The sequence below is a fragment of the Bos javanicus genome, chromosome 11, assembly GCF_032452875.1.
Source record: "Bos javanicus breed banteng chromosome 11, ARS-OSU_banteng_1.0, whole genome shotgun sequence".
Lineage (NCBI taxonomy): Eukaryota > Metazoa > Chordata > Mammalia > Artiodactyla > Bovidae > Bos > Bos javanicus.
Window position 1 is genome coordinate 11,023,331 of NC_083878.1, and position 15,712 is coordinate 11,039,042.

The 15,712-nt window shown below is 41.4% G+C and overlaps 1 protein-coding gene across 7 annotated transcripts; it reads left to right on the plus strand.

The window, feature by feature from the left end:
- The first annotated feature begins 2,483 nt into the window (after positions 1–2,483).
- TPRKB (TP53RK binding protein) lies at positions 2,484–15,641 on the plus strand. 7 transcript variants are annotated; one of them, XM_061431906.1, is made up of 5 exons: positions 2,484–4,408; positions 6,737–6,899; positions 8,051–8,173; positions 9,465–9,641; positions 11,726–15,641. In XM_061431906.1, the coding sequence occupies exons 2-5, from the start codon at positions 6,759–6,761 to the stop codon at positions 11,855–11,857; spliced, it is 573 nt and encodes a 190-aa protein (XP_061287890.1). In that variant the 5' UTR covers positions 2,484–4,408; positions 6,737–6,758; the 3' UTR covers positions 11,858–15,641. The 7 variants fall into 7 exon arrangements, with proteins under 7 accessions (XP_061287890.1, XP_061287893.1, XP_061287895.1 ...); XM_061431909.1 differs by lacking the exon at positions 11,726–15,641 and adding an exon at positions 10,348–11,112; XM_061431911.1 differs by lacking the exon at positions 11,726–15,641 and adding an exon at positions 10,348–11,112 and having other exon boundaries at positions 4,403–4,667.
- The last annotated feature ends 71 nt before the right edge of the window (positions 15,642–15,712 follow it).

Genomic DNA, 15,712 nt, shown 5'->3' on the forward strand with positions numbered 1-15,712 from the left:
TGGAAATTTTGAATGGCTTATGGCCTTGAGAATCCATTTCCAACTCCTTGTCAAGGCCTCGTGTGATCTGACTCCAGCTGACTTTTCAAAGCCTCTGCCATGTTCCACTCCATTCTTCAGTGTGCCAGCAGTTCTTGAGCACATACACATTTATGCCACGGTATCTTGGTCTTTCAGATTGTTCCTTGGCTGTAACAGCTCTCCTGCAGCCTCTATGGGCAAATCATTCTCGAAGCCCCATCTCCTCAGTAAAGCCATCTCTCCCAACCTTACCCACCTACTGAATTACTCCTTTAGCTACAAGGTACTTTGTAGGACTATTTAGCATTTATTTCATTTATATCATGCTATGTGAAATACAGATTCCAAGAATGGTCTCCTCCTCCTTCCTGAAAGTGCCATCTGCCACCTGGCCCACGCTCCCCAGTTTTGCCTTTGCAGGCGAACCCAGCACTCCCTAAGCTGACTGGAGCTCAAGATAAACTCTGGGCCTGCACGGCCCTTACAGCCCCCACATGAAGCCCTTTCTATCAGCCATCCCTCCACTTTGGAGTTGGAGGAAATGCCGCGTCAGGCCACAAGCTCTGGCTTTATGAGCTGCCATGGAAGGGTTAGATGATGTACAGAAGTGTAGAGCAGTTGACTCCCATGGGAGGAGCCTTAAATAATGAAATGCAGAAGAGAGAAGGGAGCCTGGCAGGTGGATTCCCCCTCCATTCTCCCTTCTGTGGAATACTCTTGGAATGGCTTTTCCTTCCAGGCCTTCCAGAGAAGAACCAACCTGCTGAGTTGAACACATATACCAAACAACCTGTCTTTTTGGCTCACTGTGAAGCCTGTTCCTCACCCTCACCGCTCTATTATTATATATCCCCAATAGAATTGTTATTTAGTCAATAAGTCGTGTCTGACTCTTTGCGAACCCACGGACCATAGCCCACCAGGCTCCTCTGTCCGTGGGATTTCCCAGGCAAGAATACTGGAGTGGGTTACCACTTCCTTCTCCACAAGTAGGTGGTAGTGGTTGCCACTGTATCGACATTAATGACTTCAGAAAGTGAGAGTAAAGTAGAACTACCTCAAGAGACCAACTGTGACCACATACACAGAGATTATAAGGGAATATTAATAGCATCAAAGAAAATGGAAACATCAGAGAGCCCTCTTTCCATCTGCTAGAGGTTATGTTCAAGAGAGAACATTTTCAACAGCCTGACACAAGGCATTTTTCTATTTCCTTATGAAGCAATTCAGCAAATTTAATTTCCGTTTTATTTAAACTATTTTTTTAATTTAAGTATGGTTGACTTACAATGTTGTCTTAGTTTCTGCTGTACAACAAAGTGAATCAGCTATACATATATATTAAATATATATTCTATTCCTTTTAATATTCTTTTCCATTATGGTTTATCACAGAATATTGAATATAGTTTCTTATGCTATACAGTAGGATCTGTTCTATATAAATGATGGAATCACAGGATACACTATTTTTATGTCTGACCTTTTTTCAGCATAATTTTGAAATTTGTCCATGTTATTGTATGTAGTAATAGTTGATTTCCTTTTTACTGCCGAGTTGTGTTCCATTGTATGGATATACAGTTTGTTTATTCACTTAACAAGGGTTTGGGTTGTTTCCAGCTTTTGGTGATCACAGACAAGTCACTTTGAACTGGACTTTTTTTATGTCTATTTTTTAATCAACTCTACTGATAAATTTTATAAGACGTACTCTTTAAAATGACATAATTTGATGAATTTTAACAGTAGAAACAGTGTCAGACTTTATTTTTCTGGGCTCCAAAATCACTGCAGATGGTGATTGCAGCCATGAAATTAAAAGATGCTTACTCCTTGGAAGGAAAGTTATGACCAACCTAGACGGCATATTCAAAAGCAGAGACATTACTTTGCCAACAAAAGTTCATCTAGTCAAGGCTATGGTTTTTCCTGTGGTCATGTATGGATGTGAGAGTTAGACTGTGAAGAAAGCTCAGCGCCGAAGAATTGATGCTTTTGGACTGTGGTGTTGGAGGAGACTCTTGAGAGTCCCTTGGACTGCAAGGAGATCCAACCAGTCCATTCTGAAGGAGATCAGCCCTGGGATTTCTTTGGAAGGAATGATGCTAAAGCTGAAACTCCAGTACTTTGGCCACCTCATGCGAAGAGTTGACTCATTGGAAAAAGACTCTGATGCTGGGAGGGATTGGGGGTAGGAGGAGAAGGGGACGACAGAGGATGAGATGGCTGGATGGCATCACCAACTCAATGGACATGAATTTGAGTGAACTCCGGGAGTTGGTGATGGACAGGGAGGCCTGGCGTGCTTCGATTCATGGGGTCGCAAAGAGTCGGACACGACTGAGCGACTGATCTGATCTGAACACAGGTTCCCTTGTAATTAACACCACATCAGGATATAGAACGTTGGCTTCATCGCAAAGGTTCCCTTGGGTTTTTTTTTTTTTTTTCAGTGTCTCCCACTTCCCCATCCCTAACAACCACTAATTTGCTTTCACTCTAGAATAAATTTGCTATATTTGCAATCCCTGTAGTTTTGTAGAAATGGAATCATACAGTAACAATTTTACTTTGCTTTTTTGCTGAGCATGTTTTTAGATTGATCCATGTTTCAAGTATGTTCATTCCTTTTATTACTGAATAGTATTTCATGACATGAATTCACTACAATTTGTTTATCCATTCATGTATTATTGGGCATTGGGTTGTTTCCAGTTTGGGGTCATCATGAGTAAAGCTGCTATGAACATTCATGTTCAAGCCTTTGGGTGGACATGTTTTCACTGCTCCTGGTTAAATACCAAGGAGTGAAACTGCTGCGAATGGTTAAGTATGCACGTGCAAGGGAGTGTGCTCAGTTGTTTCAATCGTGTCCGACTCTTTTTAACCCTATGGACTGTAGCCTGCCATGCTCTTCTGTCCATGGGATTCTCTAAGCAAGAATACTGTAGTGGGTTGCCATGCCCTTCTCCAGGGGATTCTCCTGATCCAGGGATCAAACCAGCAGTCTCTTGTATCACCTGCATTGGCAGGTGGATTCTTAAACACTAGCGCCATGCATTTAATTTTTTAAGAAACTGCCAAACTCTTTTCCAAAGTGGTTACACTATTTTTATTTTATACTCCGACTAGCAATATGTGAAGGTTCCAGTTCTGGATGTTTGCACTTGATATTTAAAAATTTTAAGGCCTTTCAAATTTCAGCATTCTTATGGGTATGTAGTAATAACTCATGTTTTTAATTTGTATCTATTTCCCTGATGACTAATGATGAGCATCTTTTCATGTTTTTATTGGCCTTTCATGTATCTTTCCTAAAATGTGTTCAATTGTGTCATCTATCCTTAATCAGGTTGTGTCTCTTGCTATATTCGAATTGGAGTTGGTTATATAATCTGGATACCAGTCTTTCCTCAGAATAATTTCATATATATTCCCACTGGGCTCAAGCCACACTGTTCTCTTTGCTCTTTCTTAAATGAGGCCATATCTGTTCTGAGTCTTTAAACTCTCTCTGTTCCCTGGAATTGCTGCTCTTCAGATACACAGAGAACCTGCCTCCAGACCTCCTCCAGTCACAAATGGCCCTTTTTGGTGAGATCTTTCTTAACCATCCTATTTTAAATAGTAATACTCACGGCCTGACATTACCCCCTATTCTCTAGTTTTTTCTCCATAGCACATATCTATCCTATTTATTATTCACCTGTCTTTTTGTTTAAAGAAAAGTATTGACCCAGATGAGCCCCCAAGCATAAAAAACATGGAAGAATAACATGTTAGAATAATATGGAAAAAAACATCCATTTAGCGGATGACCTCGTCTTTCGGAGGCTGATACACTCAGGGATGGCAATCAAACCTGTGAGCCTGCTGGATGAAGGGGTTGTACTGTCACTTCTCTCAAGTACCCTAGGCAGATCGCCGAGCGCTTTCGGCTCCAGGAGATCCTGGCCAAGTGGACCTCGCCCAGAACAAGAAAAAACTGAGTCCTGCTTGCCTCGAAAAAGAACTGTAGAATCTCGAGCAGCGGAGACATATGTAGAGCTCATCGGAGCCATTACTTTTCTTCGCATAGGACGAAACACGATGTCTCATTCAAGGCCAAGCGGCTTAAGGACGCGGCGAAGACCCACACGCCGCCACTCTCATCGGAAGTGGCGGACCGAGCCCCTGCTCTCCTTCGGGTCAGCAGACGCGACTCATGCCGGCGAAACATTCAGTGTAAGGAGGTAGCCGAGAACCTTCCTCCCACCCCGACCTGAAAAGACGCTGCAGGGTCGGGGAGGGCGAGAAAGGAGCGCAGCTGCGGCCGATCTCCCGGAAGTTGAGGGCTTTGTTTCCGTGGGGAAGATCTTACGAGACGGACAGGGACGCGACGGTGAGTACTCCTGGCACCACAGCCCTGGCCGGGTCGGGCGGGAGCTGGAAACCAGTGATTTTCCAGATGATACCTGTGATTCTCGGCGCCCTCGTTTATCGAGCGTTTGCCAAGGTCGGGTCCTGGGACGCAGCCCGGCAGTGATCGGCTCAGCCTCCCTTCGAGGGCGGACGATACAGCATTCTGATGAGCCTGAGACTCACCAAAGTTGTAACAGAGGAGGTCGTAGGAGACTGGTCCTGGGGTCCTGGGAGCGCTGGTAAATGGGCTCTTACTGGCCAGTCGAAAGGAGGGAGGATTAATTCAGAGTAACTGCCTGTCCGAGGGGGCGTGCTGGGCAGGGACTGGGGGTGGTGACAAGCTGGAAGGGCCAGTGCGGCGGTGGGGAAATGAGCGCGGTCTGCAGGGGTGAGCTAGGAAGCGGAAGAGAGAGGAAGGTCTCAGATCACAGAGTTTGGGACCCCGTGACATAAAGGGACTTTATAGCAGGGCAAGATTTGGTGTACATTTTGAAAAGATCACTTTGACTCTCGGGTGGAGGTTGGATGATAGGAGGGAAGGAATTGTGAGGCGACCTCTTCTAGGAGGTCACCGACGTTGAGGAGAGAAGGTGGCCAACGGCGGTGGCAAAGTAGGTATGGAAGAGAATTGGACCCTTCAAAATGATACATAAAAGTTGAGAAGAGTTTTGCATAAGATATGGGATTTGAGTGGGAGGTAAGTATCCAGCGATGGTTCGAAGTTTCTGACTTAAGTGAGTGAATTATATGCTATGTTATGCTAAGTCACTTCAGTCGTGTCCGACTCTGTGCGACCCCATAAACGGCAGCCCACCAGGCTCCCCGGTCCCTGGGATTCTCCAGGCAAGAACACTGGAGTGGGTTGCCATTTCCTTCTCCAATGCATGAAAGTGAAAAGTGAAAGTGAAGTCGCTCAGTCGTGTCCGACTCTTAGCGACCCCATGGATTGCAGCCTAACAGGCAAACCAAAACCATTTTTGACGTTTGATAGGCGCCCTTTTCCCCCTACTGTAGAAACAAAAACCACAAAAAAATTGTTTCCTCCCTGGTTGTATGTACTCATTATCTTTTGTGTGCTCACTGTAGAAAATTAAGAACATGCAAAAATATTTTTTCTAGAAAACAAAATTATCTGTAATTCTGCTACCCAGGATGGCCATAATAAAGATTGTGTGGCCCTGTTGTGCCAAGACATTATTCACCATTTTATTTTTCCAGATTGTAACAGAAAAAATCAGATGTAATTCCAGCAAGTCAAAGATAACATTTTGTTGTTTTTTTTCAGTAGTTTTCTTTTTGTGTACATTTGTAAAAACCCACATATTATGCACATTTTGTGTTTTATTTTCCAATCAGATGTTAAGTACTTAATGTTATTTATTACTGTATTTACACATCCTTAGCTCCTCTTCAAGACTACAGTTTTTAGTGGTTGATCAGGAAAGCCACTGTAGTTGGGCCTATTACTAGTTAGGTAGGTTTTCAACCTTTTACTCTTAGGATGATAAGAAAAACATCTTATTACATAAATCTTCAGATTGCCAATGTATTCCTTCAGAAAACTGGTGGAGATAAAACTTCCTAGGTAAAAGGATAAAGTGAACCTATATAAAATTGCTTCACCTAAATATCTCTCTGAGACTTGAAATTGTTTTAAAGATTATATTTTTGCAGTGCTTAGTTTTTTCATTCAAAGATAGATTATGTCTCTCCAGTTATTTGTTGTTTATGCTGCTTTTATGTTTTTGTATATACCCTGTTCTTTCCTTGTTAAATTTATGTCTTTAAAGGGTGTTAGTATTTAAGAATTGTACCCTCTAGGCTTAAATTCCCATGTATGTAATGAGTATCTTTGAGTTGTGTCATACTTTCTTCCATAAGATTGTTTTCTGCCTTATATTTATGTCTAGATGCTGCCAAAATATAAATAAAATGGTGAGATTAGAAAGCTAAAAATACTAAGTTGGAGTGAGGTTTCCTTAATGCTGTAAGTAACCTGTGGTCTAAAAAGTGTTTGGTATCCTGCTCCTAGTTGTCTGTTGAGAAGCTCCCCCTCATCCAGAGCCTGCCTTATCTGTACCACTAGGGGACCCGGTGTTGCCCTTCATCCTTTCCCAGGAAGGAAGCTAAAACAGCTTAGTAGGGTTAGGAAGACAGTCTGTCATGAGGCTGCCAGATGTTTTGGGGTGGATTTTTCAAGTTTAACAGTTCTACATCTTATTATTAAAGTTATAATACTTTAATTGTGAGCAAGGATATTTGTTAGTGACTTACAGTTGTTAACTTTTGGTCTTTTGGTCTTGTGCAGTGGCATCCTGCTTATCTATGAAATGCAGTTAACACATCAGCTGGACCTATTTCCTGAATACAGGGTGACCCTTCTGTTATTTAAAGATGTAAAAAATGCTGCGGCCTTGAGAAAAAAGGCCATGGAAGGTGCCATTGATGGCTCATTAATAAACCCTACAATGGTAAGTACTCATGGCAATGAGTGAGCTTTATGGGAGTTTAAGAATCTGATGATTTTTCATGATGTTATGGGTTAGCCCAAAATTGTTATCTTCAAGTAAAAGGACTTGTCTAACCTGTAGAGTGGATTCAGATTTGGCCAGCCTTCAATTTAACAGTGAATAGAAGCCAAGTCGGAGAAGGCAATGGCACCCCACTCCAGTACTCTTGGTTGGAAAATCCCATGGACGGAGGAGCCTGGAAGGCTGCAGTCCATGGGCTCACTGAGGGTCAGACACGACTGGGCGACTTCACTTTCACTTTTCACTTTCATGCATTGGAGAAGGAAATGGCAACTCACTCCAGTGTTCTTGCCTGGAGAATCCCAGGAATGGGGGAACCTGGTGGGCTGCCGTCTATGGGGTCACACAGAGTCGGACATGACTGAAGCGACTTAGTGGCAGCAGAAGCCAGGTGCTGAGCCCCGCCCTAGGAGACATGAAAGGTGGTCTCCCTCTGATATGATGGCTGATGCCTAGATATCCATCTTCTTGTGTGACCTAGAAAATCTCTGTAAAGGAGGCATTGTACAGTGGTAGAATCACCAGGACTTAAATCCCAGTTATGCCATTTATTACAACTTTGAGCATGTGGTAGCCAGCCTTTATACAGTGCTTATTTGGTAAGTTCTTTGTATATACTGCTAACTCACTTAATCTTTACAACAACTCTATGAAGTTGTGAGATGATTATCTGCTTCTAAAAGATAAAATGCTAAGGAATTTGCCCAGGTTCCCTTGGTGGTAAGTGGCAGAGCTGAAATTCCAACCCATTCTTTGCCTTGGTTTCCTCATTTATTGCACATGAAAATAATAGAAGATATCAAATAGGGTACTTTTGAGTAGAATAGAAAATAAAGTTTAAATGTTGAGTATATGGCCTTTCCCATAATAATGGTCCTCAATAAGTTGTTTTAAAACTTTTTGTGTCTTAATTGCCTGCAGCTGTAAAATTCTGTGATTTTTCTAAACACCTAGGCCCTTGAGATTTTGACAATTTTGAAAATATAGAAATTGTGATGAAGTAAAACAGCCTGACCCTGGAGGGTACAGGGCATTATTCTTCAGAGTACTCCAGATTCTTTGTGTATAATGTTTTCTGTTCTCTTTGGTAGATTGTTGATCCATTTCAGATAATTATGGCCACAAACAAAGCAGTTCACCTCTACAAGCTGGGGAAAATGAAGACCAGAACTCTATCTGCTGAAGTTATTTTCAATCTTTCCCCAAATAACAATGTAATTAGTATGGAATATATACTTTCTTTATATCTGTTGACCTTGTCATGGTAGCCTGTGTGTGACTCAGTGTTGGGTTGGAGCCTGTTGCTGGTAACAAACCAAAATAACAGTGAAGAGTGAGTGCTGGACAGAGAGTTGCAGTTTAGCATTGCCTCCTACTAGACAAGTAAGCTTTGGAGTCACTCACATGAAATTTAGCTAAATTGAGTGAGGATAGTTTTACTTGTCCTTCCTGACATACAGAGTCAGGAAAATGCTGTTTAAATCTCATGATAAAAAATTAGGTGTGGGTATTTGTGTGTTACCATGCGCATCTTTCGTTCTCCCTATAAACTCTTTGAGGATAGAACCACGCCTTTTCCATATACTGGAAGGCTGCTGGTACCTAGACTAGCTCTTAACACATGCTCATACACGTGGTACACAGGAAGAGTTTGTGTTTGAGATACTGATAGTAATCAAAGTTTTTGAGTTAAAAACATTCCACCTGCGCATATTTTTTAAAAAACCAACTAATTTTGCTGACGAAGTTTAATTATTACTACTACTAAACACAATCAAGTACTGCCATGGAGAGAAAGGTTAGGAAACCTGTGGCATGGTTTAAAATACATATGTTTGAAAAATCTATAAAATGTGTAGTAATAGAATTCTCCAGTATCTTGGGGAAAATTACTGGGTAATTGTTTCTTTGAGATTGCTGAAATAACTCAAGAGACTGCAGTTCATAAACACGTGTTGAGCTTGTCCCTGTTCCAGTCTAGGGTCAGAAATGTTCCCAAGAAAGGCAGATGAACAAGACAAAGTTCAAGTGCCCTAAGTTAATTGATATAATGGAATAATAATGCAAATCTGTGGGAACAAAGAAGCAATTCATTCTATATGGAGGAAAGTGCTAAAGGAGTGACATTTGAGCCTGACCCTTGAAAGATGAAGGCAGTCCAGGAGGAGGACAAAGTGCAGGCACAGGCAAGAAAAGTAGGAAAGGATGGGAGCTCCACAGCCCCACTGGCTGGAGGGCAGGAGGGCGCGGCGAGAGTCACTGGGTCCAGGGGAGGGTCATTGGTGCATCAAAGTCCAGGCTTGATGCTATGGGAATGAGGTGCAGCTTTGAGCAGGGAGTACTCCAGAGGCAGAGGTGGTAGAGATTAGGAAGGGACATTGCAAGACTGTAGGCAGAAAGAACCACTAGGATGTGAAAAATGAGAATCTGACCAGGAAAGGCTGCAAATGGGGAGAGGTTTCAGATGTTGAGACTACTGATTTTATTGTCTTTTTCACCCCTTAGATTTCAGAAGCCTTGAAAAAATTTGGTATCTCAGCAAATGATACTTCAATTCTGATTGCTTATATTGAAGAGGGTGAAAAACAAATAAATCAAGAACACCTAATATCTCAGGTAGAAGGTCATCAGGTTCCTCTGAAAAATCTCCCTGAAATAACAAATATTACAGAAGTCAAAAAGGTTTGTAAACCCATATTTTTAGAAAGAGCATGATAGATGTGGAATAATACTGTTTGCTTATTGATCACCAATGCTTCTATATTGTTTTAACTTTTAAGAAAGGTTAATAAGACTCTGATGCTGGGAGGGATTGGGGGCAGGAGGAGAAGGGGACGACAGAGGATGAGATGGATGGATGGCATCACTGACTCGATGGACGTGAGTCTGGGTGAACTCCAGGAGTTGGTGATGGACAGGGAGGCCTGGCGTGCTACGATTCATGGGGTCGCAAAGAGTCGGACACGACTGAGCGACTAAACTGAACTGAACTGAAAAATGATTAGACATGCAAAGAAATGCAGATTTATGTAAGATATAATTAGAAACTTAGTTGGTAAAGACATTCTTTTAAAAAGAATAGATAACTTTAGATATCAAGCTTACATTTGAAATATAAAATATAGTATGAAGTTAATGTCTAGATGTGTGCTTTTAAAATTGGTACAAATGTTTTGATGTTTAGAGACTTATCACTATAACTGCAGTTGAAACTTTTGACATAAGTGATGAGTTGCTGTCTACTTTGCATGCCTTAATCACATTGTGATTCCATCCCATTATCCCAATAATTGAGTAATAAATTAGGTCACATATATGTATTTGTATAATGGAAATTAGTAGTGCATGAACATGTCAGCATGTCATAATCTGTCTTTTATGCTTACAGGTATATAAACTATCTTCACAAGAAGAAAGTATTGGAACATTATTGGATGGTATCATTTGTAGAATGTCAACAAAAGATGTTTTGTGAAATGACAGAAATATTAAAAAATTTTCAGCTTTTATACAAAACATTCATTGTTTTTCCTAGATCATAAAATCTATTATGTTGTAGAAAGTTTTAAAACACAGAATGGTAACAAAGGAAAGGAAAAAAAAAACACTCCTGGTCCTACCTTTTCATATTTTGAAAGATAATCACGGTTATTGTTGTTATTGTCTTTTGTTTCTGTCCAGATATATTTTATTTTTATATAATTGGAATAATTGCAAACATTTATTGAATGTCTACAATATACTAGGTTCTTATCTAAATGACTGTATATCCATCAACTTACACCCTTGCACTTAATTCTGGCTACTCCAGCATCACCGTTCCAAGCCTCCTGGTTCCAAGTTTTTGTAGCAAGAATTCATTTAATTATCACAGCATCATATGAAGTACATTACTCCCATTAAAAGGTTGTACAAATAATAATGTGCGCAAGGTCACACAGCTAAAAATCATGTGTTATAAATGGTTTGGGATTTTTTTTTTCATATTTTGTCTTAAAATATGGTTGTGTCAGTCAAGATAGAGTAGGTTACAGGCCGTATGTTCATGTTTTGCTGAGTTTGCTTGTTCTTAGTCTTTTCTATGCATGGGCAAACACTTCTGAAATATTTGAAAGTAAATTGCAGCCCTTGGGGCACTTCACCCCCCATTGTATTTAGTTGTCATGTCTCTCTCAATTATTTTTTAATTGAAGGAAGAATTGCTTTACAGAATTTTGTTGGTTTCTGTCATATCAACAGTCATGTCTCTTTTGAAGGCTCCTTTAATCTAGAATTATTTTTTTTTTAAAGGTGATGTTGACAGTTTTTGAAGAGTACCCCAGATGTCTTTCAGAATTTCGGAATGAGTTTGTTCGTGATTCAAGTCAGTTTAAATATTTTGGAGAATGATACGTAGATTTTGTGTCCTTCCAATTTTACATCATTGGGAGGCACATAGCGTCACCTGGCCTCATCACTGGTGGTACAGTTTGGTCACTTCGTTAAGGTGGTACCCCAGACTTCTCCAATATGAAGGCATCTTTTCTCCTGAAGCTTAGGGAGAAGTCAAAGCTGCCCTAAAGCTCAAAGTGCCTGTAGCCAGGATTAAAACTCCAAGTGACCCCTGATTCTGTGCTCCTAATGACTCCACACAGCCATCACTATCAAACATGTTCTTTGTAAAAGTGAAACTTCACATATATAATTCTATTTTTATATATTAACATTGCTTTCAATTGTTCATTTTGCTTTTGCAAGTAAATCTCTGTACACGTCTTTTTCTGTAGGATAGCTTCCCTGAAGTGGAATTACTGGGGAAGAGGATATGGATTTTTAATACCAGAAAGGTGCCACTTCACACTTGTAATAGCAGTGCACAAGTGTGCCAATCTCAGGAGACTCACCAACAATGCCTTTAAACTTCTCAACATTTTCGCCATTTTGAAATGTCAGACTACTGGTGAAGCTGAACTATGTTTATTTGTTATGAAGTGTTTTATAAGGGTTTATACCTGTAACTATATCGATTTTTTTTTAATTCTATGAGCCTTTGGGTGAAGAAGGAAAAAGAAGTAATGCCATTTCCTGGGAAAAAAGTTAACGTAAGGTCCACAAGCTTTTTCTCTTAAGAAAGTTGGGCCAATTTAGGAATAATGTTCTCTTCTTAAATTAACCAGTTTGCTTCAGAGCTTAAACGCTTCCCCAGCAAAAGCAACCAGTGATTATAGGGCCTTTGGTGCTGGAAGAGAAGGGATGCAGTGTGGCAGGCCACCCTCAGTTGGCTCCTTGGTCAAGGGTTACAGGGTTATTAAGGGATACTAAGGCTGTTAGCTAGCTGTCGCTAGGATAACATGAGGAAAGGGGGCTCTGTCACCCAGGCAATCGTTGCTCCCCATCTCCCCCGTCTTGGGAACAAGGAAAGCTGCCACGAGTGGCAGAATCTTTAATCCCCTGCCCTTCTCCCCACCTCACACGGGAAAACCACAAGAACGCACCTAAGCACTGCGCCTTCTTTTTAGAAGGAGCCCTGGGGCTCGCAGACTTTTTCAGGCCACCTGCTGCAATTCTCATTTTCGCTTTTTCCTTTGATGACCTTTCTGCTTGTCTGGAAACCTGGAACCTGTGCTAGGGCTGCAGCTGCTTCTCTGCACCTGGTTTTGTTTTGCTGACTGCTGTGCTATCTGCACTCCGTGTTACAAAACTGAGTAAAGCACAGCTCTCTAGGTGATTGGTCTCAGGATGAGCCAAGTTTGTATTGTTTTCATAATCCTCTGTGCCAGTTATCTGCCATTGTTCCCTCCAGCTCACTCTTCATCCTTCTCCACTTCTCTCTGCCCTGGACGCTGACTTCCCATGTACGTCCTCCCTTCCCCTTGGCTTCTGCTTGGGTTTGGCCAGTGTGTGGGGTGGAGAGGCTAGCAGGAGGATGAGGCCAAAGGTATTTCTTCTCCTGGCCCCTCACTGCAAGGATCCCTAGGCTGGCTTTGGCTTTGGACCTCTCAGGGTGGTCCTTGCTGCTCAACTTCTGAGTCAGGGTCCTGTCCCCTCACCCTCCTGCCTCACTTCAGGCCTCTTGAGCATTAACATACCTGGTTCCCCTTTACCCACCCACACCTTCATAATTAGGCCCTTTGGTGATCTATATAAAATGAGCTTGGGTTATCCTAGTTTGAGTGTTGGGGCCTGATAATGCCTCCCTTTCGCTAAAAGGTTAGATTAGCAGTATTTCTATAGAGCTGGATCATTGTTCCAGTATCTCTGAACATCTTGCCAAGGAGTGACCTATCGGACCACTTTCTTTCCTCTTGAAACAATTTGCTGTTACTTCCTCTCACTCATGTCCTTTAAGTTATGAGTGCTCAGTGGGAATCCAGGGCACTGACCTGAGGCTGGCTTACTGGGAACCCTGATGAAGAGATCAGGGGAGATGATGTTCTTTCCAGGACATTTTCCTCCTCTTTCTGAGACTTCCAAAACATGACACCACTTGATTGTCTGACTTCCAGTTCATTGACCCAATTCTGGGCTTAGCTGGTCTAACAGGCAAGTGTTCTTCATAAATGCAAGCATAGGGTTTCATTGACATGCTGCTCTCAAGTCCCACAACTCTGAGAATAACAGTGATTTCAAAAATATAACTACCTATTATAATCAGGTTCCTATGGGTAATAGAAAAATTAAATAATTTATCAGGTCACTAGTAACTGTTTAACTGTTAATAAGTTAACAGTTTTTAGCAAGTAACAAATTAACAGCAATATAAGTGCTGGATGAGAAGTGCCAAGTCTTCAAAGGAGGGAGCGGATACAAGATCCATCTGGTTGTCAGGGGTCAGAAATCTTGATGGAGGAGGTAGCACTGAGCTCGACCTTGACCCTGTCACATACTGGATCTGGGTCAGTATGGCCTGAACGTAGGTGCGTGATGAGGCTTAGAGGTGAATCTTGCATCCCAGCAGACAGCTGTTTCTGTTGGCATACAGTGCTTTATACTAATTAATAATTCCAACACTTGTCAGATACCTGTCTTTTGGGGTCAGCATGTGGTACTGAAAAAGCAAAATGTTCAGGCCTTCGAGTCAAAACTGCCAAGGCTTGGGTGCCACTCTCATGGGTAGGAGATCTCAGGCTTGTGAGCCTCGGTTTCACATTTGTAAAATGGAAGCAATATGAGCCTTAGCTCTTAGATGGTTGTGAATGTCAAATAGTACAGCACAGGAAAAGTGCTTTCTCACAGAGCCAGGTATCTAATATCTCAGCAAGTGACAGCTGTCTGTGTGTACCGGGCATAATACTGAGGCATACAGTAGAGTAAGACTCACTGCTGCCGGGGGAGTAAAACTTAGCACAGCAGTTTGGCAGCACCTCCAGCTGTTAAAGTGGAGTTACCATATGACCCAGCAATTGCACTCCTGGATATATACCAGAGGAACTGAAAACACGTGTTGAAACAACCACTTGTGCAGAATATTCACAGCAACACTATTCACAACAGCCAGAATGTGGAAACAAGTGTCCACCAGCGGATGACTGGATAAACAAATGATCTATCCTTTCCATGGAACATTATTCAGCCATAAAAAGCAATGAAGTACTGATGCCTGCTAGGACATGGGTGAACTTTGAGAACCAAAGTGAAAGAAGCTAAAGATAAAAGTTCACATATTGTGTGATTCCATTTAAATGAAACATCCAGAATAGGTACGTCCAAAGAGACAGCAGGCTAGTGGTTGCCAGGGGTGCAAGAGGGGTGGAAATGGAGTGACTACCCACTGACTAAGGGGTTTCATTCTGGGGTGATGAAAATGCTTCAGAACAAGACCGAAGTGGTGGTTATACAACATTGTGAATGTCCTAAGTACCACTGAGTTGTACAAATGTGAATGGTTAATTGAAAATACTAGAATAACACACCTGCCTTACCTTCAGGAATTCACAATCTTCAATGGGTCTGTTTAGACTGACTCTCAAAGAGTTGGCTGAAGTACATTTGCAGCAATATAAATGGACCTAGAGAATATCATGCTAAGTGAAGAAAGTCAGAGAAGGATAAATACCATATGAGACCGCTGGTATGTGTATCTAAAATAGGACACAAATGAACTCATCCACAGAACAGAAACAGAATCAGACTTGGAGAATAAACTGTGGTTGCTATGCGGGAGAGGGAGGCAGTGGGGATTTGGAATTAGCAGGTGCAAGTTATTATACACAGAATGGATAAACAACAAGGTCCTACCGTATAGCACAGGGAACTGTATTCAATATCCGGTGATAAACCACAATGGAGAATAGGAAAAAGAATGTATATATATGTATAACTGAGTCACTTTGCTGTGCAGCAGAAATTAACACACTCTAATTCAATAAATGTTTTTAAAAAAGGAGTTGGCTGAGGCAGAGACAGGTAGATTCCCAGGCCTGTTTCATCATTTGAAAGCAGGGTCAAGAGCCTGCAATGTGCTGGTTTCCAGACCGGTATCTCTTACACAGAGAATTACCCATAATTCCTCTACCCAGACATAAATGCTGCCAATGTTCGGTGTAACCATTCAAGACTTTTCTTTCTGCATGCTTGTGAATATAAATTATTATGGTTATATTTTTTCAAAAATGAATGAAAACATAATTTTATCATCTTTTATAGCTTGACAATTATATTCTGACAATTATTTTTCATGTCAATAAATCCTCATGATCATCACTGATGACTCAGGAAGGTTAAAAAGCCTAAATGTAAACCAAGGTCACTGGGTTGAGGAAGCCACAGAAGTT